At 41.1% G+C, this 23,140-nt stretch overlaps 3 protein-coding genes across 3 annotated transcripts in view; 1 reads left to right on the top strand and 2 right to left on the bottom strand.

Annotated features, from left to right (window-relative positions):
• The window catches only part of LOC118408000, a 28,453-nt gene extending 14,552 nt beyond the window's left edge, over positions 1-13,901 (bottom strand). Inside the window, exons 1-7 of the mRNA XM_035808610.1 lie at positions 13,422-13,901; positions 12,256-12,386; positions 11,781-12,054; positions 8,377-9,458; positions 7,514-7,717; positions 844-1,084; positions 566-684 (exon numbers count right to left, since the gene is read on the bottom strand). Of these exons, the coding sequence (XP_035664503.1) occupies positions 566-684; positions 844-1,084; positions 7,514-7,717; positions 8,377-9,451 (1,639 nt within the window). The 5' untranslated portion in view covers positions 9,452-9,458; positions 11,781-12,054; positions 12,256-12,386; positions 13,422-13,901. The remainder of the gene's footprint in view (positions 1-565; positions 685-843; positions 1,085-7,513; positions 7,718-8,376; positions 9,459-11,780; positions 12,055-12,255; positions 12,387-13,421) is intronic.
• A 2,189-nt stretch (positions 13,902-16,090) lies between these two features.
• Positions 16,091-20,164, top strand: LOC118408001 (late histone H2B.L4-like). Its single transcript, XM_035808611.1, has 2 exons — positions 16,091-16,139; positions 18,208-20,164. Exons 1-2 carry the CDS (start codon positions 16,091-16,093, stop codon positions 18,651-18,653), a joined length of 495 nt encoding a protein of 164 aa, XP_035664504.1. The 3' UTR covers positions 18,654-20,164.
• Positions 20,165-21,443: 1,279 nt separating this feature from the next.
• LOC118408002 (DBH-like monooxygenase protein 1) overlaps positions 21,444-23,140 on the bottom strand; it is a gene marked incomplete at its 5' end in the record, with an annotated part of 11,554 nt that continues 9,857 nt past the window's right edge. The window contains 2 exon segments of the mRNA XM_035808612.1: positions 21,444-22,364; positions 22,732-22,927. Coding sequence (XP_035664505.1) covers positions 22,206-22,364; positions 22,732-22,927 — 355 coding nt within the window.

Here is a 23,140-nt window from a genome sequence, read left to right on the forward strand (position 1 = left end):
GGGGGTTAGCAATCAAATATTTTCAAAATTTTTACATTTTCATATTCAGATGGACCGTCTCCATATTTCTAGGGGCGTATTTCATCAAAAACTGCATTTTTGAAAATAGTGTCCCCCCCTACTATGGGGAGTCAAACAGATGACGTCAGTTGTTGTTGATTTATGGCACCAAGGAGCACGTAGCACACATTCTTAGGTCACCTATAGTGTAAAATGTATCTAAATCTGACATAGATATTTTCAGAAAAGACCAAATATCTATATAAAAGAGGAAATATAATTTTAGGTAAGCTTGAAAAAACATGGAAAATAAAACCCTCACGTTTTGATGAAGAGTGGGAGGGATGATTTCAGTAGCAAGATAATTTCTGTAGATTTCCTAGCCCAGAAATGGTTGTAAAGTTTACACATATTATGATAGGTTAAACCTAACTTCATAATAGATTTCTGTAACATCCAATCATACCTTCTAGAGTAAGATTGCTATACCACAATTACCGTTATTAGAAATTATTATTGGCGAAGGTTACAAGGCAAACAGGCTCCCTGTAATTAAACATCTTACCTGTGGCTGTGTACGAGAACTGGAACCCCTGAGCCGTGTTACTTGTGTCAGATGTAAACCTCACGAACAACTGGTTAGATGTACTGGTGATAGGGTCTAGTATCGCGTTACCTGTTAACCTGGAAATCAAAATAAGTCATTCTTGCTTCTGTTTATGTTACCCAGAAAACATTGAAACTTTGAACTCTGAAGCTAGTAATTTACACCAGAACTCACTCTCTGCATTATCCAGACTTCTCTATTCTGTGAGAAAACTGTTTGGCCGGCTAGGTCATTACCTTTGCAGTCGTGGAGCACTGCTACTGCCTCCATCGTAGATAGTCAAATAGTCAAAACCGTCCTCAAGCTGGAAACTGTCAAACGTGAGAAGAACCCTGCTTCCTTCTGGCACGGTGATCGTCCACTCACAAGTCGCAAAGTTGCCGTAGTGACCGGGGTAGTTCGGTGACGTCACAGTACCTCCAGGGGGAGCCGTCAGGATACCTCCACATCCAGGAGCACTGGTCGGTGTTGCTGTGTCTGAGGAGGATAAATTACATCAATCATCTTTAATGAAGAAGTTCGTGCCCGAGGACTAATTGCAAGTACATGGTATAAATATAATAGATAAGTGACAATGGACAGTTATGAACAATATTCTACTCTAATACTAGTGTTGGCTATTAATGCACCATGAAGACCTGATTTGTCTAACTCCGTCTTCTATAGCCTTTATCATTATTACAGGGATTATCACAAGGTATTTTCAAAATTGTTATGAAAAGTCATTTGAGTTTCAGTCCAACCCCTTCGCTTTACATTGTAAATCTAATCCTCAATATCTCATGGTGGTGACATGACTTTCAAATTCTAATGGCATTAATTTGGTCAATGATACACGTCTGCGGTGTTACTTGAAACTTAAAAGTTTTTGTGAGACTCCATTTAAAAGAGCCTGATCATTGCGACGGTCAACATGAGAAAGTACCAAAATGGGCAAATGATCTGTGTGGTAGCCTCTTGGTTGTACTTACACGACACTAGCGAGGTAGCTATGACTGCAGTTGTAGAAGTGAAGCTAGTTGGATAGTCGTAATGGTGGTAACAATATGGAAGCTATAAGTCAACTTGTCAACATGGTAAGTGGTACCACTGCGCCCTTCTAGCTCTTGACTACAGGAATGCATGGCTGTGGTACCACGTTTTGTTGCTTCAATTCTTGATACAATGTCTATGGTGTCTATTTTCAAAATTATCCATTTATCCATAAAAGTTACTTGCTGTAGCCCAACAATGCCATCGGGAACTCGCCGTTACTTCTATGGTGTAGCCCATCCGCCAAGTACATTAGCGCACGCCAGGGATTTTTACGGGGTTGGTTTAAGTTAGAGCGATAACTCGAATGGCTGGATATCATAATAGGCTGAATAAAACAGACCCATGTTTAGCAGACTCGGCACGGTAAAGCACGCCTAAGCTAACAAGTGGAGAAAGTTGACCAGGCTAAGAACTGCCATTTTTCTGTCACAGCGATCTCCCCCTCCTCGGCTAGTGATCTCGCCCCTCCCCTCCGCAAAAAACGGGTTTACCTGACATTTTAGAAGTTCATTGGTATAAATCACAAAATGCAGTTTCAGAATAAGTACACGAGTATGATAAATAACTCCAGCCATTTATTCGTTCGGCTGTTTACAGACAGCCAGGGCTGCCCTAACCGCCTTAATTTGCAAATTGTGCGGATTGTCCAATGATGACAGAGTGGCATCATCCAGATTTTGATAGAGCACACCTCAGAGGTATAGAAACAGCAAAAAAACTTTGTATGGACCGCATTGCAAGGTTATCCAAAATAATTGGGTCTGGCAACCGGAATACAAGGGCAAAAACTTCAGGCATAGTGTTAATATTATCGTAATTCTATGTTAATAAGGTAGTTGAACTTGTTTCGGAGAAGGAGGGTTGGGTCCCTTGTATCAATTATGCAAACATTTTCACCTGCAAGATGACTGTTTTTTTCTAGTATTTTTAGGAACGTATTTTACCCGTGTTTCTTAAGACTGGTACTTTACCAGTGTTTATGTAGCATTTAGCAAAATGTATATCAACTAGAAAGGCCGACATTTGCTTAAGAGCAAATACAGCATATTTCAGCCATACCCCTTCCCACGCAACATTGGACTGTTCCAAATCACCCCTGCGCAAAAATGGAACATCCTCTTAACAGTACATTATCCCCCAAAGTGGACTGGTATTGTGAATTGATTCCAGGTAAAAACAGAGCTTGCTTCTATTTTTCAGAAAATGACAATAATCACACCTTCCATTCAGAAAATTTTCATCATGACTGAAAATTGTTGAATGACTTCATGTAATGTCATTAACAATTTTCAGTACGATAACTAGGTGTAAGTTTAAAAAAGTATAAGCTCCTTGTGATGTGGGTACATTTATTATTGCAGTGAACTTTTTTTATTCAAGTAGGGCATACGAGTTGATAATTATCAAGCAGGTGCAGGTACTGTAGGAGCGTTTGTTTTCTTCAAGCTGTAAAACTGTTAAACTGTTTTACTTTGTATGCAATCAGCCATCGAGCCTATCTGATTTTAGTTTAACAACTTCCTGCCAGACCCGGAAGATACGATTGAACCTTGTTCGAGGATTTATTTTCGTCTGTCTGGTCAGTCTGTTCATACCCTGGCGCTGAGAGTGTTTTATTGGGCTGAAACTCTGGCAGTTTAAAGTTACTTACAATTTAAATGTTCAAAGTTTATGTCAAACAACAACAGCACTAGGAAATGTGGCCACTATAGACAGGTGGTCACTATAGAGAAAATGCTGATCTATTGACTAGGAGCCATACGTTACACATGATTTCAGTACACTGATCATTAATCATATAAACATTGCACAGGTAAGCCAATTGTTTAGATGTACAATTAAGTTCAAATAATTCTGAAGAGAAATATTGATGAGAAAATAATCATTCTCGCCACTGTCTAACTTATAATTACGTATCAAAACTAAACGCAGATTTTCTAACTAACGCACCTTTCGCCGACTTCATCAAAGGACCGCCGGCTATCAATCAAACACGGCTGTTGATTAGACTTAGAGTTTCAAACAGTCATGTGCTGTGTGCCAGTTGACAGCGAACTTCATGCTACGTGATGTTTTACATTGCTTGGACCTTCTTTCCTACAGCGGTGCTTCTACAAAATATCTAGACTGTAACACTGAGTCCCACATGTTTTATAGAATAGAATTTGACGCAGAACAGCGTTTTTTTGCTGGGTATTTTTCTTGAAACATGTCCGTGGGAATATCAGCGAGGCGGCGACTTAGGGATATCAGACCGTCAACAAAAGTCGCACGGCGGCTAACGGCGCAGCGAAGATACTAGCGCTATAAATAAGCGCTTCAACTAAGGATGGCAACCCGTACAATATTTTTGTATACTGTTGAGCTAAGTAAAGTTTGTTGTTTATGAGGTTTTAGTTGTCTTTGAAGCTTTGACCCGAAATATTTTAAAGTCAAACTGCTGAAGAGAAGTAAGTGACTGCTACGATTATTGTAGATATGGCCCTAAAAAAACTGATAAAGGAAGCCTTCTCAATAGTCTAAAATGCAAGAGCTTCCGGGGGGGCTTCGCCCACCTGGGTCCCCCCCACAGTGGCGCTGCCCCTGGACCCCGCCAGGGACATTCGGCGGCCCCCGGACCCCTGCCCGACGCTTTGAAAAAATCCTGGCGAGAAGTCTGTACGGCCTGAGTCTTCAAGTTAACGTATTGTGTGGTCCCGCTTATGAATATTAATTAGCCTTCGCTTTCCTCTTCGCTGAATGGCTGAACCATTAATTGAATTAACTCTTCCTGCCGGCTAGACGCAGGTGCAGATGTCGGCTCTGTGGGGTGAACGTCCGAAAGGTCATGGCATGGAGAACGAAAGAAAACCAATTTCCCCTAAAAAAAGGGCTGTAATTAATCCTTTTACAGTACTTTATGCCAAAAATTTTACTTGGATCATTTTACCAACTATCTTATGCCTATCTATACCAAATGTTACTCATACCAGGGTACAGGGGTACAAAATATACCGTTATAAGACCGTCAACAACAGTCGCACGGAGCTAACAGCGCAGCGAAAATACCATCGCTAGCGTTTCAACTTCGGATAACAAGTTATAAGTACTGTTGAAATTAGTAACGTTAAAGTTTGTTTTTAGTTGCCTTTGACGGTTTGACCTGAAATAGTGTTACGCTAAACTCCTGAAGAGAAGTTAAGTGACTGCTGCGATTATCATAGATATGCCCCAAAGAACTGATAACATGCATTGGCATAATACCGGTCATAAGCCTTATACCGGTCGATTAAAAATAGTGGAACTTAAAGAGATCTACACATGCAACAATAGTTATTTCTGAGGTATGCACACTTCAGACATCTAGGTGTCCAATACATAATTTACAAAGCATCGATAACAATGCATTCGAAGACAACAAGGCCAAAAGTTTTCAGGTCATTTTCGGGGCAGGCGAGCTCGTCGTGTGACAAACACACTGTCACGTTCATCGCCAGATTTGTAGATACTAATCACATGTGCTCACGGCACAAGACGAGCATGATTCAACAGCAATCTTGAATTTCTTTTGGTGACCTACAACTCGTGCAAAAGTGTGAGGAACCGTTGCATTATAGCCCGGATCTACGACTGAATGGGTCAAATTGAACGCACGCCGCCATTTTCCCGCCATTTTTAATGCTACGGCCAGCAGTAAAGTTTTACGTCATAGCGGTTATGACGGACCAAAATTAAATGAAAATTCTTGTCAGTATACGCCCATTTTCTCATGACTTTTTGTATGCTCATGCAGATTTTTGTTTTGTGCAACTACTAACAGGAAAGAAAGGAACAACAGAGGATGTATAAAGGTACACAGCGGCAGTTAATTGTGCCGTGTTTCGTTCGGCCGGTATAATGCACCCCCTTCCAACCACGCGCCCGTTCTCCGTGCAATTCCGCGGTGTGTTCCAATTACGATATTATGTTTTTAGCAGGACCAGAGAGACAAAATAATTTACACAGAAGAAGTGGCAAAGGTAAGCTGTAACAGCAACATGTAACTGGAGAAGATGATGCGTTGATCATTTGCCAAATTCCTCTTCGCTGATTGGCTAGGTCTTTGATTCAATTAACTCTCCGGCTGACGCGCACAGGTGTGGCTCTGTGCGGGGTCACGGAAGGTCACGTCAGGAGGCCAAAAGAAAACAAATTTCCCCTCAGAAAAGTGCCAAAATTAATCATTTTAAAGTTGTTTATGTCAAAAATTTTACTTGAATCTTGTTACTAAGTATCTAATGCCTATCTATACCAAATTTCAGGTCATTTAATTGTAATACCAGGGTACAGGAGTCAAAAGTGTCCTTTTTTTGGTGAAAAATTGGCCAAAAATCGCAAAAATAAGCATTTTGTTGCACTGTACACCAAAAGTGTTATTGAATTTATATAAAGGGATTATCAAGGCACATCTCTGTCGAATTTCAGCTCATTCGGTTGCAATACCAAGGTACAGGAGCCAAAAGTGTCCTTTTTTGGTCAAAAATTGGTTTAAAAATCGCAAAAATAAGCATTTTGTTGTACTGTACACCAAAAGTGTTATTTAATTTATATGGGGGCATTATCAAGGCACATCTCTGTCAAATTTCAGCTCATTTGGTTGTGATACCAGGGTATAGGGGCCAAAAGTGTCCTTTTTTGGTCAAAAATTGGTAAAAAAATCGCAAAAATAAGCATTTTGTTGTACTGTACACCAAAAGTGTTATCGAATTTATATGGGGGCATTATCAAGGCACATCTCTGTCAAATTTCAGCTCATTTGGTTGTAATACCAGGGTACAGGGGCCAAAATATACAGTTTTGGTCTAAAATTGACCAAAAAATCTCAATAAAATCATTTTAGAGGCAGATATGAAAAAACTGAGAAAAAGCATCAAGGTATTGGCCCATTCTACCCCTGTGCCAAATTTCAGGTCATTCGGTCCAGGAACGGCGGAGATGAATCACTTTGAAGATTTGACAGGAGAACGAAAGAAAGAAAGAAACATTACGAATACAATATATTTCACCATACTATGTATGGCTGAAATATAAATATCATATTCGTTACACCCAAGTGCATGTAATATGTGACACGTACCCAGCTGCTCTTGAGAACCCCCCGGAAAGCAGTATTCTTAGGGGGAGGGGAAAATGCTACAGGGAGGGCGAAAACGCTAGTGATGGGGGGGGGGGATTTAGCTATATCCCGCGAGACATATAGCGATATCCCGCTAAGCATATAGCGATCTCCCGCGAGGCATATAGCGATATCCCGCTAAGCATATAGCGATATCCCGCGAGGCATATAACGATATCCCGCGAGGCATATAGCGATACCCCGGGAGGCATTTAGTGATGTCCTGCAAGATCGGATAGCGGACGCCCGTCAGTCGGGCGAGGTTCGCTCGACTTACGCCCGAATTACGTTTGTTTGCAAATATTAAATTTCTTTAAATGGGAGGGTAATTCTGACATTGTGGCCCCTGTGGTGGTATGTAGGCTGGCTTTGTGATACACTTTTCTTTCATCTCTAGTATGCCCGTGCATTCCATTAATTGGTTAAAAAAGATTCCGACAACAAAAGAATAAACATTTATTGATCTCTTGCCTTTTTGTAATTGTGAGGAACATTTTGTGTTATCTTGTCCGCGTGCAAGAGGTCATGGGAGGTTCATTATCATAGATTTATTTATTGGAGATTGCACGAGCCTCGCTTATATGTGGGACAGGGACAGTTTTTGGGCGACAAATACGCAAGACCTTCTGAAGATCTTAAAATAGGCCGACCTTCCAGCGATCGCGAAGTACGTCCGAAGAACGTACATAATGTGACAGGGGTATTAAGGATATTAAGCAAGGTGAACATCAACTTACCCACATCGAAGCGGTTTATAACTCTGACCCGGCTGACCCTGTAGTAACCTGCCAGGTCCACCTGCCACCATGACTGTTGTTCCGGGTTTGTTACAGCGCAGTCAGTAACGGAACCATCCACACCCTTTTCGGCTCCAGCTGATACTCCATTGAAGGCTCGGTTCGAACTCTGTGATGCTTTCTTTCCAAGGGCCAAGTTATCATCTGAAAGTGAAAATGACCGAATGTCATTATAAATATGTTTTTCTGGTCAGGAAACTCTGAAGTTATTTTCGTTTGAAGCAAGGGTAACGCCGACGATGGTTAGACATCCATGTAATAAGATACGCCAAAAAGTAGTTTTTCAAGCAACTGGATATAATTTTGAAAACGGTTACATTTTTCAGACAACCATCCGGTGTTTTTCGTCGGTGATACTGGAGAAATCTTGTTGGAGAGATTTTTTTTAATATCCTAGCTGTGAATTGACAGGCAAAAGAGATCTAGTTCGAGAACAAGTTTATCCTAACTATGAACTTGGTCTTAACTTGTCCTACCCTCGTTGCCTTAAAACTACTAAAATTTGTCTTCCTTCCATTTTTTGCATATTAATTAATAGTTTAAACCACTGTACAAACATTATATATATATATATATATATATATATATATATATATATATATATATATATATATGCCTCTTGCATTATTATGGCTTTTCACTTGCACTGAGATGATTTGAGTGATTGCAGAGCATTTCGAACTTTCGAATTTTAGGTACTTTACTCCAAATTGCCCTTATCGAACGAACATGAAGTAGTTTGTTTTTACGACTTTCTTCATGCATTATTAAACCCGTTTTAAGAGTATTTAAAGGAATCCTACCTGTACCACAGAATGGGCCAGTCCAGCGCACGTTGCAAGCACAAGTGCCGTCAACACTTCCCGTGGTGCAGTCCCCGCGGCCGAGACAAACTTTGTCTCCTGTAACAGATGACAGCGCGACGCCTTTCATGTGGGGAGGGGAACTGCAGGTGGGGTTAACGGCAATAAATAAAGCGCCCTGACGTGCCAAAGTCAGTAGACCATATAGATTACAGTCACACCTCCATGGGTTTTCTGCTATGTAAAGTTCCTGAAGACTGGTGAGATGTGAGAACACTCCAGTGGGCACACTCGAGATGTTATTGTTGTACAGGTAAAGCCGTACCAAACTGGTGAGATGTGAGAATACTCCATCCGGGAGGTCAGCTATATGATTACCAGATAGCTTCAGCTCCTGCAGACTAGTGAGATGTGAGAATACTCCATCCGGGAGGTCAGCTATATGATTACCAGTTAGATCCAGGCCCTGCAGACTGGTGAGATGTGAGAACACTCCAGTGGGCACACTCGAGATGTTATTGTTGTTCAGGATAAGTCCTTCCAAACTGGTCAGATTTGAGAACACTCCGTCCGGGAGGTCAGCTATGTGATTACCAGATAGCCGCAGCCAAACCAGACTGGTGAGATGTGAGAACACTCCGGCAGGGAGAACGCGGATGTCGTTGTTGTACAGAGCAAGCCACTCCAGGCTGGTGAGATGTGAGAACACTCCTGCAGGGAGAACCCGGATGTCGTTGTTGTCCAGATCAAGCCACTTCAGACGGGTGAGATGTGAGAACACTCCTGCAGGGAGAACCCGGATGTCGTTGTTGGACAGATGAAGCCTCTCCAGGCTGGTGAGGTGAGAGAAATCCGCATCAGACAGGTTCTGTATGTTATTATAGTACAGGCTGAGACCAGTCGTACCCAGTGGTATGTTGGCGGGAACGACTGTGAGCCCCCGTCTACTACAGTCAACCTCCCCGCCAGGCACACAATCACATGTCTCCGGGCAGGCGAAGACGGCCGTGACGACCCACAGGAGACCGAGGACACTGACTGCAGCAGCTCGGCACGTCACACGGCTCCTCTGCATGCTGCTGCTGCTGGGACAAAAGCATCCGACAGTACAGATTACTGGGATAGCCGATCCAGTCGGGCCGCCATCTTGGATCCGAGCCGAGCCGAGCCGAGCCGCAAATAATTCCCCGACTTACCTTTCCCGAATTCGCATTTCCCCGGTAAAAACTTAATCGAATACCCTTTCTTGAAGATATAGAAACATTGAACAGTGTAAGTAGAGAGATATGAGAAACAGGGACGTGTTAGGGATGAATGATATGTGTCTATTGGTAACGTTATCACGGAACGGAACAAAATCGAACGATAAAAAACAAACATGTAACCAAAACCAAACGTAAAATTGTGTGTCCAGTCACGTCTCTAATGTCAACCAAGGAAGATCAATATGAACAAGATAACAGGAAAACACTTATATAGCGCTTAACATGCGACCTAGATAGGATAATAATCAAGTGTAACGAAATGACCGTGCTGCGGACTGTGTTGGGTGACAGTAAAAAAGGGAAGGGTCAAATAGCTTGTTTATGAAGACACTCCTAATGTGTATGTAAATGAGTGGTGCAGAGCCCCTTTAGCTTTATTACCTACATGAAATGTCATGGAGGTTATATTTTACCCTGCGTTTGTGTGTGTGTCTGTCTGTCTGTCAACAAGATAACTCAAGAACGGCTGAATGGATTGCTTTCATACTTGGTGTGTTGGTAGGGTGTGATGAAAGCTGGAAGTGATTAGATGTTGGGATTAGATTAGATGCAGCACAACTTCCGGTTTTGCTATCTCGTGTTCTGAACAAGCTATGGTCCCGATTTTTATGTGTTACATAGCTCTTGCGCTCAGAAATAAGTGACATAAATTTGGGCCCCCTAGCGTCTAGTTTTGGGATAGCAGGGGCATTTTTGTCAAAAACTTCTGAAGACGATAACTCAAGAAAGGAACAGCGGATTTTCATGATTTTTGGTATGTAGGTACCTCAGACAATGTTGTATAAAATGAAATACTAATTATGCAAAATTATATTACATTTGCATAATTAATGAGAATATTCTATCATAGCAGTTTTTCTATGTATCTCTTGTCCCTGACGTGGTATGGTCTTGACATTTGGGTGGTAGATAGCTTTTAGTGTCATGACAAAGTGGGGCAAGTTTCAGCCCCCTAACATTTAATTTGGGAACTGCAGGGGCGTTTTTGTCAAGACATTCCAATGAGGATAACTGCAGAAAGGATTGACGGATTGGCATCATATTAGGCATGCGGGTACCTTAGGCAAAGATGTTCATAATGATATACATGTTATGCAAATGAGAGCTTAATTTGCATAATTAATGAGGAAATTGTATGATTCCATTTTTTTCAATAACTGGACTTCAATAAATGTAACACATGTTAATTATGATAGGTAGAATATAAGCAGATACCAAATATGGTAATGAGGAACTTATTTGCATAATTTATGTAAAAATTGCAAAACCACTGTATGATCAATAATGGGAATTTTATAATTGTGACATGTGTACGTTAGTCAATGATGAACAACACCATGCATAAATTATGTTCATGTGTTAGTCAATTTCTTGAAATTTATGAAAGCTCTAAATTTTCATGGAGGTATGAGGTCGCCGAACTCTAGTTCATCATACTTTTGTACGTTTATGATATTAATGATCAAATGGCAGTTTAAAAGGGTGGTGTTGTCTTTATTTGTTATAAATGAGATATCCGTAACTCGGCCTTGTTTGAAATGTCAAGAACCAACAGATACACCTGTGCGTGACTTCTGCCGATAATGATCTCACAACGTAAACAAACCGTCGTTTCATGAATATGTGTGCATCGGCCGTAACAGCCACGGATCACAGCCTGAAACAGCCGAGGAACGCACTAGTCAGGGATCTACCAAAGGGTTGAAAATGCTTCTTGGACTGTAATACTGTCGCAACGTAATTTTGCTCAAGCATACACACAGACAGACAGACCTAAAAACATGGCCTTCTAGGCAAAGGTGGAGCCACTCATTGAATTTCTTTACATTCAAGTTAAGTTGCGCTGTTAAAATAAGTTCCATAACTTGAGCACAGTTCCAGTTTGTCCCATCTTATTTGATGTCGAATGAAAAAATATAATGCCTGATTTGTGTGCTGTGCAGATTACAGCACACAAATCAGGCATTGTATTGATCATAATCTGTTCTTGGGAATTGCTAGCAAAATTGCATTCCTAGCAAAATTGGAGATCCGTGCCCATAACATGCGACAAGCATACTCGTAGAATTAGGGGGGAAGGAGGGGGGTGTAAATAAGGCTGTACTGTTGTTGGTAAAATTACGAAGTAAGTTTACTTACTTGTTTCCAGCAATCCCAGGACTTCTCCAAGTCGGATTCCTGCGCCCACAGTAACCTTGACTTTGACTCTAACTGCTGCCTCCACAGATCTCAATAAGAACTTGTTCTATACTGTGTCTCTTCAAAACCCAGAGGGCAGCAGGAAACACGGCCGTTTTTCCTGTGACCGTACCGCTAATTCCTGGTAGTCCTCTTTGTCCTCACCTGCGTCACGTCCCGTGCCAGCGCCAGGTGAATCAGCTAGTTTATGTTGACAGACGCACCTGTGTGACACCTGTAACGCTAGTTAACCTTTATTCGTTCAGTTACCTTAATTCGTTTTTTTTTTTCAAAAACAGGGAATCTACGGAGATACGGTAAATGCAACATCAGTAATAACCACAGGAATGCATAACCGAGAGACTCAAATGTTCAGAATATTATTCAAAAGGCTCCGATGACCACGCATTCGAAAACAGCGAGGTCAAAAACGTACCGTCCCTAATTGTAATAGCCTGGCCACCTGATGGGAGGATTACGTCATCGCGTTGTTTGCTGGAATAGATCGTTTTCACAGAACATTCGAAAACCGCTTCGCCACGCGTGGGCGCCATGTTGGATGATAACCTGGATATATAGAACACAGAACGGCGCTACCAAAGTTACTTGCGGCGGGTTCAAGTACGTTGTTTTGTCTCCGTACTGTGAATGATATAGTGATGTAGCCAAGGCTAGATATCAGGACAGAGTTGCAATAATAGGTCTTGATCCATACGCTTTCAGAGAAAAGGCATTCGACGATCTAACGCTCTTGCCGATGGTTGAATACCCGGACATCTGTTACCGCTACCCTGGGCGACTATATAACGTTATGTACACTCCTATCATATAGGCTGCGCACGGAGGACTAGACTAGCTACAGCCCTATACAGCGGAGTTTGTGTTACACAGTCTACCCCAGTATCCAGCTGCCCTCACTATCCACTTGCCTCACAAGGGGCAAGATGTGGTGCTTCTCCAACTCTGACTCCGTGTGAATGGTTTTCTACCCAGGTCAAAACTGAGCTACGGCGTGCTTCAGCCAACTACGACGTTGTTTGACAAGGCGCGACGTAATTTGGAGAACTCACGCGTAGTTCACCCAACGAGCTTCATACGACGTGTCTTTCGGCCTGAGGTACTGTCTGACTCAACTACTTCGTAAGTAACCATAGCCTGACTAAAAACGCTCTCCTAGCCCGACAGTTTCCGTCCCCCTCAATAAACCCAGCCAGTGAGAGATTTTGTAAACACGTCTAGTGCAAAATGTAACAACCCAAACTACGTATTTTCAGCTATACTGCGACAAAGTTGGACTACAACGTTAACGTCTTAACCCCACCAACTTGTACATAACCTCGACACCGTAACGTTATTGTATCATCCCCCAATACGCTAAACTGAGAACAACATAAACATTCGATCGTATCGCCATTATGAAAACCAGAAGAATTCCCTGAGGCTAAGGTTTGGTAGTTACATATTTTCTACAATAATAGCTACGCATATGTGTGCGTGGTAACTTGCGCATGCATGCTATGAAGCTTTTCAAACCCTGCTCACTGCGGCAGAAGGCAACCTTCATTTCTTCAACTAGAACCTACACAGTAAATATATTCCCACCTGTGAGACAAAGTTGGTGACAAAGTTAGAGATCTTCAAGCTTCCAGTGCTGACCTGCCCCTGTCACACCTTGTCTGAAGATGTTGTCTAACCGGTTAACCTGTCACTACACATGACTTGACTTGAGGTAAAAGTTCAACCTCTGACGTGGGAAACGTATATGCTCATTGTGCAAATAACTAGAATAACGAAATGTAGATGGGCCGTATTCCATGAAATGACTTTTAAACTATTTTACTCCAAAGGAGAGTGCTATTTTCTAAAAGACCACGTCTTTACGTACAAAAAAAACGACTAAATTTGTAGGAGAGTACTATTTTCTAAAAGACCACGTCTTTACGTACAAAAAAACGACTAAATTTGTAACAATTGATCACAGATGAGCAAACTCCGCACGGGGACCCATGTTGGCGGGCCGCTAGAATAGTGATTCAATCGAGTTAAAAAGGGATAACTGTGTTGTTAGATAGAAACGGCGAGTACGCTGTTACAGTGTATCCTGTGTTCATGGAACTCGCAGTTAGCAAATCGAACAAACAGCCCGTTTGTAAATAATAAAAAAAAACTTCTTTCCATGTACGGGCCCACCACGTGCAACACACAGTCGTGTGGAGATCGAGCAGCTTATCATCCAACATGGCCGTTCGAACGTTCGAACGCGACTGTGACGTCACATGAAAACGATCTATTGTAGAGATCTATCACATCCTCTTCCAGTTCACAATTATCATGCACAAGATAACTCAATAAAGTTTGTTTTGCTAACCAGTAATTGGACTCAAAGTGTGATCAATTGTCGAAAACCGTCTCTTTGTTGCCACAACCTGCCGCGCACGATCGAACGTCGCCATGTTTTTTTCCCCAGAAACCTATGGTCGCAAGCGCGGGAAAAGATTGGATGACGACATTACTAGGTATTTGAAAAACCTGACAAAGAAAATGCTGGCAAATTCATTAAAAACTACTATTTTTAGGGAGGAGATCAATTGTTTGTATCTATTTAGTATTTAGCATGTGTTATTTAAGCAATTGGGATGTCATTTTCCCCAGTATTTTGCTTAAAACTAAAAGTGGGGGTACGGACGGGACAGGTGGGGGGTACGGACGGGACGGGTACGGACGGGACATTTGAAGTTATATGGTGCTGTATCAGGCAAGGTCTTTATCACAGATATGGTTTATATAGTGGTTTGGTATTTAGTCAAAGAGACTTGTAAACCATCATAATTAAAAGTTTGTAATATTAACCTAATATAGAAATTGAGGGGGGGGTACGGACGGGACAGAATTTTTCGGAAAATGACAGCCTATACTTTGATCCTTCGCTGTGAGTCAGATGAAAGCAGGAATGATCTCATTCTACTTTTGTTCTCTTACATACATCATATCAAAACTTTACATGTCAAATTAACACTTATTACAGTACATTAAAACAATGCTACCGACTTTGAAATCTATAAGTAAATATTACATTAAAATTGGTAACATGTGGGTGAAAATACAAAATAACCCTGCTGGCAAAAAAAAGTTGGAATATCTTCGAAAAATTGTAATAAATCTCAAGTTTACATATGACTGCATGTACAAAATAAGGAATTTTAAGGCAGCAGCCATGTTTATGATGTCAGCTGCAATGGTCAGAATGTGAAAAAAACTGAATGACCCCTGGTAACACTAAAAATAGGACATTTTTAGGCACCATTTTTTACAATAGTTTCGCCAAATATTGATGGATTTCTCTATTTCTTTTTTTGTTGTGTTCCTTGTTATACCAGCTTTTGGAAAATACAAGTTAAAAACAGTAATATCTTATGTAGACTTTCTTATCAACTGGTAACATGTGGAAAAATAAATGGGTACACTCAATTGTGAAACAGCCGTTTCTACCAAAATTGCGTTATATGTGTCATAGAGGAATATCATGTAATCTCGATATGATCCATCTTTGTTGGATTTTATGACTATTATGTCTAGTTTTCTGATCATATTTGTTGCACAGTGAAATTAAATGTCGGGGCAAATGTATTATGCATTCGATTTTTTTTATGACTAGTGCGCCAGAATTGTTGAATCCTCTACTATACCTCTTGTGAAAATCTTGTTGGTTGAAATCTGGAAAGGTTTGTAATTCATTGTTTACTGACGTCACCTTTTTGACTGTTTGAAATCCAAATGTTGCAAGTCGTTGGTTTGGTTGATTCGAGTGCAATCGACTTTTAACACAAGTATCGGCAACAATATACCTCTCCAGTGTTTTCCAAGGATGCCTGAAGAAAAACTATACGTGAAGACGCAGTGAATTAGCAAATGGTATCTTAGTTTTACGGTAACTAGTACGAAAATACAATGGTGCGGGTCCGGCGTGCGCTCTGTGGAACGGGCACTCAGATGCCAGCGCTGAAGCGTTCCTTTTCGGACGCCTCTGATGAGGTGGCCTCGCGCGGTTCAAATTTAGGCCTTTTTCACCCTCGAAACTGATAATATGCCATATTCAACCTGAAAGAAGAGACTTCGGTCTATTTTACGCACTAGATTTACTTTCGGTCTGAAATCAGCTGTAAGGTAAAACGCAGCAGGATACTTACGCTAAAATCAACTGATTTCAGATCATATCATCAAACGGGTAGAGGTAAAATTCCGTTTAAAAAAAAATAGAAGTAAAAACTAAAATGGAATCCTTAAAAATTGTAAATGTGAAGAAAAGGAGAGCGAAGCATGGTATGTGCAGAAGTAAGCAACAGAGCTTACTCTCTCTCCAGGCATACCGGCTGTTTCCCTATGACGGCATTGGTCTCGCCTTACATGGGGGACATTGCTAACAAGGGACCAGTTTCACAGGGACTGCCTTACACAAGACAAAAGGAGAGCGAAGCATGGTATGTGCAGAAGTAAGCAACAGAGCTTACTCTTTCTCCAGGCATACCGGCTGTATTTCCTATGACGGCATTGATCTTGCCTTACATGGGGGACATTGCTAACAAGAGGCCAGTTTCACAGGGTCTGTCTTACACAAGACAAAAGGAGAGCGAAGCATTGTAGGTGCGGAAGTAAGCAACAGATTGAAATAATACAACTGCGGACATTATTTGCATAATTAATTGAAACAAGATAATATATCAGTTATAAGGGTTAAAATCTTTTTGTGAATGTGTTTGATTGTGGAACTCTAGTTTAAACATGAAACTTAATAGTTTTCCATCTATCTGAAGGTTATAATGGTTTTGTCAATCCATGGAATTTCAAAGATTTGTTATTTTTCTTTTTAGTGGCAGCCCATATCTTCAAGCATTGTCCAGGATTAGCATTATCCTTGCAATTGGAAGCAAATAGACAGCCAATTTGTGGGGTTTAATTATTGTATCTCTTGATTGATACTGTATTTCCTTCAATATATCATCATTTGTCATCTATATACATCATGTACAGTTTCTCTGATGATTTTATTCACACATATAGTTCTGTCACATATGTTATTCCTGACTCTATCCATTTTATAAAATGATATAATGATGTGTTTTTTTTCTTGCCCTTATGACTTATGCATGGAGGGTGGCCGAATCCCCAAAGGCCTACTCTACGGAGAACTGATCTCAGGAAAGAGAAACAAAGATGTTTGCAAGAGGGACCTAAGGCCTCTTGACCACTGGGAGGACCTTGCAAGACAGACCCATGGCAGCTGGAGATGCACACTGTCCAGGCAGCTAAAATCGGGAGAAAACAGACTGATGCGCAGGGCAGAAGAAAAGCAGATTCTGCGATAAGAACTCTGCAACAGACCGGAGTCAGCTTACAGATGTGCCCTATGAGGCAGAGACAGTCATTCTCCTATAGGACTGTTTAGCCACAGTCAACGCCATAGGGCTGATATCAATTAGGATCTTACCATGGTCAATATTGGCCGAAGGTCATATATATATATGACCAATGACATAACTAGGTAGTGCACACACCTCCTTCACCTTAAAAACCCAAGTGCAGGCCAGGCTGACGAGTCGCCTTTAAAAAAAACACCCTGTCTGCCTACCATTGTCTTCCGAGACAGACGGATGGCAAATTGACTGGTGTAAAGCAGGTGCTGGGAGAGGAGAAAAGGAAGACTAAATCTTTGAGCTTGATCTTCATTTGAGGCCATTCCAGCCACGTTCATACCACTCTCCGTAAGTTTTTTTTTTTTTATTTCCTTGTAATTTTGTATGTATATGTGAAACTGGGCCCTATTGAAAACCAGTGTACTAGCACTGAATAGGCTACCCAGGTGTATGAAAATAAACAAAACAAACAAACAGAACAGAAAAATTTCTCTAGTTGATTGTTTAATTTCAGTAAGAAATCTCAGAGGAGATACATGTATTTTTACATCGGACTTTTAAATACATATACTTTCCCAATTTTTTGGCCTTTGTCATTGAAGTTTTTTGGAGGGTTGCTTATTTGAGTTTCAATTACATTTGTATCTACTGTATAGGAACCTTCAGCCTTAGAGTTCAAAGGGGATCTCGTGATTATAGGTCGAATCGGGCTGGAGCCTCAAGTTATTCGTAAAAGTTTTCTCCATGCACATACTCTGATCATACCACCTGAGTTCAGTTCTGCAGTTAATGGAATTTTACTTGCACACACACACACACACACACACACACACACACACACATTGTCAGATACACGCATACAAATACAAACACACACACACACAATATTCCTGTTCGTATGCTGAACACCAATGTCGCTTGTAAGACCAACGTTGGTGATATTTTTTATTGATACAAAACATAATTGAGTAGATAAGTTTCTTGTTTGATACCGCTGTTTAGCTATAACAAGATAATATCCTTGGCTAAGCACACGCGTGCACGTAAATGTCCTAATGTAGTCACCAGCCTTTCTATAGCATCCAAAGTCCTGATAGATGTAAACAAGGTGCTAAAACATGTGCACACTGACACCGGTGACTTCAGCAAGGTCATGAGCATCATCAAGTCCTTCGTCAATGACATTTTCGAGCGCATCGCCGCCGAGGCTTCTCGTCTGGCTCACTACAACAAGCGCTCTACCATCAGCAGCCGCGAGATCCAGACCGCCGTGCGGCTCCTGCTATCGGGCGAGCTGGCAAAGCACGCCGTCAGCGAGGGCACCAAGGCCGTCACCAAGTACAGCAGAACCAAGTACACCTACTGCACAAGCTATAACCCCGGCCTTTTTCAAGGCCACCCCCACCCCACAAAAGAGCTATAACAGTCACTCTTACCATTCAAACAATGACCCAACACATACACACAATTACTAACCTGTGATCGCAGCTACTACTGTTAATTAACTATTTCAACAGGATTGTTCTTATACATGAAACACAGCTCGTATACCAAAAGAGCTGCGTGTCACGTATAAGAACAATCCTGTTGAAATAGTGACAACCTATGGTTATTTAGGTATTGTTGTCAATTCTGCGGGTACTTTCAAGGCAAATAACAAACATCTGTACATCAGGGGACTAAAAGCTTTATTTGGGATAAACCAATCTTTAGACAAAGCCGACACGCCTTTGTCAGAAACAAACGTTTTGATACCTGCGTCAAGCCCATAATTCTTACGGGTCGAAAATCTGGTGTTCTGTTAAAAGCTCCAAATCCTGTCCTATCGGATCCATTCACCTAAAATTCTGTGGCCTTGCCGCTAGAGCCGAGTTAGGGAAGTTCTCCATGCATTTGGAAGCCTTCCTAAATGCTATCAAACACTTAATTAGGCTTCGCCAGAAAGTACCAGCAGACAGTTTTCAGTCAGACTGGAGCCAAGTGTTGGGCTTCAGGAGTTCGCCAGTCACTGGAGGAATGCGGTTATGGATTTATATGGCATTGTCCTCTACAACACAACACAAATTCGTCTCAAATTATCAATTCTATCAATCAGCGTCTGAAAGACATTTATTTTCAAACTTTTCTAAGAGAGCTACACAATGATATTGATAACAAAGGAGGGTCCGCTAAAAACAAATTGAGGTATTACATTTACAGACTGTTCAAGTCCAACTATCATGTAGAACAATTCCTGGGTATTATCAATATTCGGCACAGAACGGCCGTCACAAAACTACAAATCAGTTGCCACAAATTACACATTGAAATCGGAACACATAACCGCACTCCTCTAGAACAATGAATATTGTGATATAGATAAGTTACAAGACTAACATCATTTTGTAGTAGAATGCAGTTTGAGCAAGGAAGAGAGAGCTGAACTCTATATATAGACTGATAAAACCCAAAATACTGATAAAGGTCGCGTTACGCCAAAACCAACATGATTTGGCTAATCAAGCGACAAGGTCGCGTTACGCCCCAAACGAACATAGCAAGATTTGGGTCATCAGATCACAAGGTCGCGTTAGGCCCAAACGCACATAGAAAGCGTGATTTGGGTCATCAGGACACAAGGGCGCGTTATGCCCAAACGCACATAATTTGGCTGATCAGGCGACAAGGTCGCATTACGCACAAAACGAACATAGCATGATTTGGGTAATCAGGTCACAAGGTCGCGTTAAACGAAAACGAACGTAGAAAGTATGATTTGGGTCATCAGGCCACAAGGTCTCGTAACACACAAAACGAACATAGAAAGCATGATTTGGGCCATTCACATACAGCCCATTTACATACAGTTCCTTCACACATTGCTTCTTCATTGAGCACAAACAACCCCTACTGCTTAAACAGCTTTTGTCCCAATGGGCTTTCGTAGGTCCAAGTAGCCTGACGTGATAGCCAGCCCAGGTAGACAGCCCAGGTAGACAGCCCAGCCTTTTCCGTAAACCCAAAATCGCTAATACCCCCATCACATTTGGCGAAAATCGATCGGACGACGATTCTGCGGCAATCGCCCATTAGCCTCGCTTATGATAATAACTTAATTGCACAACAATTGTACAAGGTAAAAAATATGGCTTATATGTGACAGGGACGTGTTTTTAAGGTGAAAAATACGCGCAACCTTCTGTCGATCTTAAATATGGCCGATCTTCGATCGATACGCCCCAGGATCGTGGATAATGTGACAGGGGTATAAGGAGCTCATTGAAATCGCTAAAATCGCTCCACACAAAGTCGTCATCTCCTGGCCGCGCCATCCTGAAAATGACCATAAACAAAGGGAAGACACCAGTGCGCGGGCATGGAATTAATACAAATGAGTGTCTTTGACATCCGGGTGTGAATTATTCTGTTCACACTTGTGGTGGAGATAGGAAAAAAGAAAGTAAATCGTGCTCCCTCCATCTCCATCTCCTTGCTTAATGTAAACTGGGCAAATGCCCCACTTTATTATACCTTTGAACAAAATGACGGGGAACCGTAATTAAAAGTGTGCGACAATATCGCCAAGAATCAGTATCGATTTTTTGTCCATCAAGCTACTCAAACTTTTCCCTCAAGTTTGCAAAGACGTCAGTCAATAGTGAAGTTTGGTGCATCATTTGTATGCATGATAAGAATTGACTTCATAATTCAGATCAGGCACACAGAAGACCGGTTTGGAGATTAAAATGAGGTCTAAATCCTGATATGTAAACAGGAAATGTACATTGCTGTGGCTGTGACAACTGGGTGGAGTAATTTGTCAGGATTTATTAGACTATTAAATTATCTGTCTCAGGCCACAATGTTGACGTGTACATCTCTACCAAAAGTAACAATATGCTAAATATCATGTAAAGCCAACGTTCCTGCAACCTATCGACAAATGAAAAACATATCATGTCCAAGTAAAAAGATACCACATACCAAATATCATTACAATCCATCCAAAGATAACTAAAGGTATGCTTACCACAAAAATGCACAAACACACACACACACACACACAGACATACCAAAAACTATGCCACCATTTCAAATGCAGGCAAAAATACACAAACAATATAAATTCACTGCATTTCAAAACAAGACACACAAATTTCAAAAACTCACATTACAAAATCATTTCATCAAATATCTATTTCCCGAAATTAACAACATTTCAAAAACAACAATCTTCATTTAAAAAATTGTTTTATTTGGCATAGATATGTGTTCGTGGAACTCTAGTTTTTTTAATAAAATCACAAAAGAGAATTTGTAAACAAAGGTATATATTTTGATCTAATAGCCATCCTGGTGTATGCATCTAAACGTCTGTCTTTAAGTTTGCGCTGGACGTTTGTATTGTTTCTGCAAGTTTGGGGCTGTAAGATATACTAATTCTGCGAATTGTTTATCTATATCACTCGTAGGTAACGGTAGGAAGATATATTTTAGGGTTGGGTAGGGTTGATGGAAAACTTCCATTTTTTGCAGTGAAGGTTACGAGTGTCATAATTGCGTTTGTAGGCCATGTTGTCTTGTTGATAATATGGCAAGGTTCTCTGCATTAAAATCTGCTATTGAAGCTATCTACCGCGATTCAAGGCTTGTAAATAAACGATCATCTTGAATGTAATTAGAAACAAACACATTGTTTCACCACGAGCATCAAGTATGTGCGATTATTAGTATGTAAGATCGGGTTTTATTTACGTACCAAGGTTATTCACATGTGGATAACGCCTAAAGCTTCCTCATACTCGGGGCAGGCATTGTCATTCTATATGATAGATGACCTGTCCAGCTTTGGATACGCTGAACCAATGTGTACTTGTAAATGCCATGATGTCATTCATCCACATCAACAGCGCTAACGTATTCTTGGTACATTGTATGTTTTACTACAGGTACCTCTATGACAACTCCCGATTGTTTCTTTCAACAGTGCGATGGTTTACAGTGTGTATAGAATCGAACATATTATAATTGGCAGAAGATGCAGCATTGTGACCATCTCAGGCCCGACCGTCCCTAGAGACGTGCTACAAACGTCTTCTGGTGCAGCAGCCGGGACTGTTGCCCTGGGCAGAGGGCTCTCCTTGCGGAAATGTGACTGGAGGATGACATTCAAGGAAATTACAGTATCAGTTTGGGAAAGTAAGAATATTCGCATTTTCTTGAGTCTTTCTACAAGCTTACTTATGATACATGGAAACATGGACAAGAAAACAAAAATAGGATACATATCCTCAATGCTGAAATGATATCGAAGCAAACGTGTTTTTGGTATTTACGCAACGTATGATATTACATGGATGCTATTACTAATAATGTATGTAGAGAGTTTGATACTTTTAACTATAGTTTCAACATTCAGAGTTTAAAATCTAAAACTATAGTTTGAACATTTGTTAGTTTAAACATTTTTAAATAGATTTTTAAATGATAAAAGCTTGTTTTGGAATGACCGCACCACTTACCATGCCCAGACTGCTCTGCCCTCTGAACCCACAATCCGATATGAACGGCCCCTCCCGGAGATGTGTGGAGAACCGCTGCGCCTTGTTCCTGTCCCACACGATACTCTCCACTACATCCGCGTAGGTCATATTGGACATGCTGACTGGTTTCAGAACCGGGATGCTATTTATCCATCCTGGAGCATCCAAGCTGTAACTACAAAAATGGAATTCGTTGAAGAGATTCATTAGTCACGTACGTACACAGTTAATAGAATTTTCATCAATCAGTGACTGTTATTAAAGGTAACTACACGTACCTCCAGTCCATCTTGATCACAGAGTGCCCTAGTTCTCACGAGAGTTGCGAGAACTAGGTCAAGACTTGCGTGGATGCCGTGTTCCTGACCCCAAACCGCGAGGGTCATCC

Source organism: Branchiostoma floridae, unplaced genomic scaffold (genome assembly GCF_000003815.2).
Source record: "Branchiostoma floridae strain S238N-H82 unplaced genomic scaffold, Bfl_VNyyK Sc7u5tJ_1519, whole genome shotgun sequence".
Taxonomy (NCBI): Eukaryota; Metazoa; Chordata; class Leptocardii; order Amphioxiformes; family Branchiostomatidae; genus Branchiostoma; species Branchiostoma floridae.

Coding starts and splice junctions, on each gene's coding strand:
- LOC118408001 (XM_035808611.1), top strand. CDS start 16,091: ATGGAATCCTTAAAAATTGTAAATGTGAAGAAAAGGAGAGCGAAGCAT. Junction 16,140..18,207: donor GAAAAGGAGAGCGAAGCATG/GTATGTGCAGAA, acceptor TGAGTAGATAAG/TTTCTTGTTTGATACCGCTG.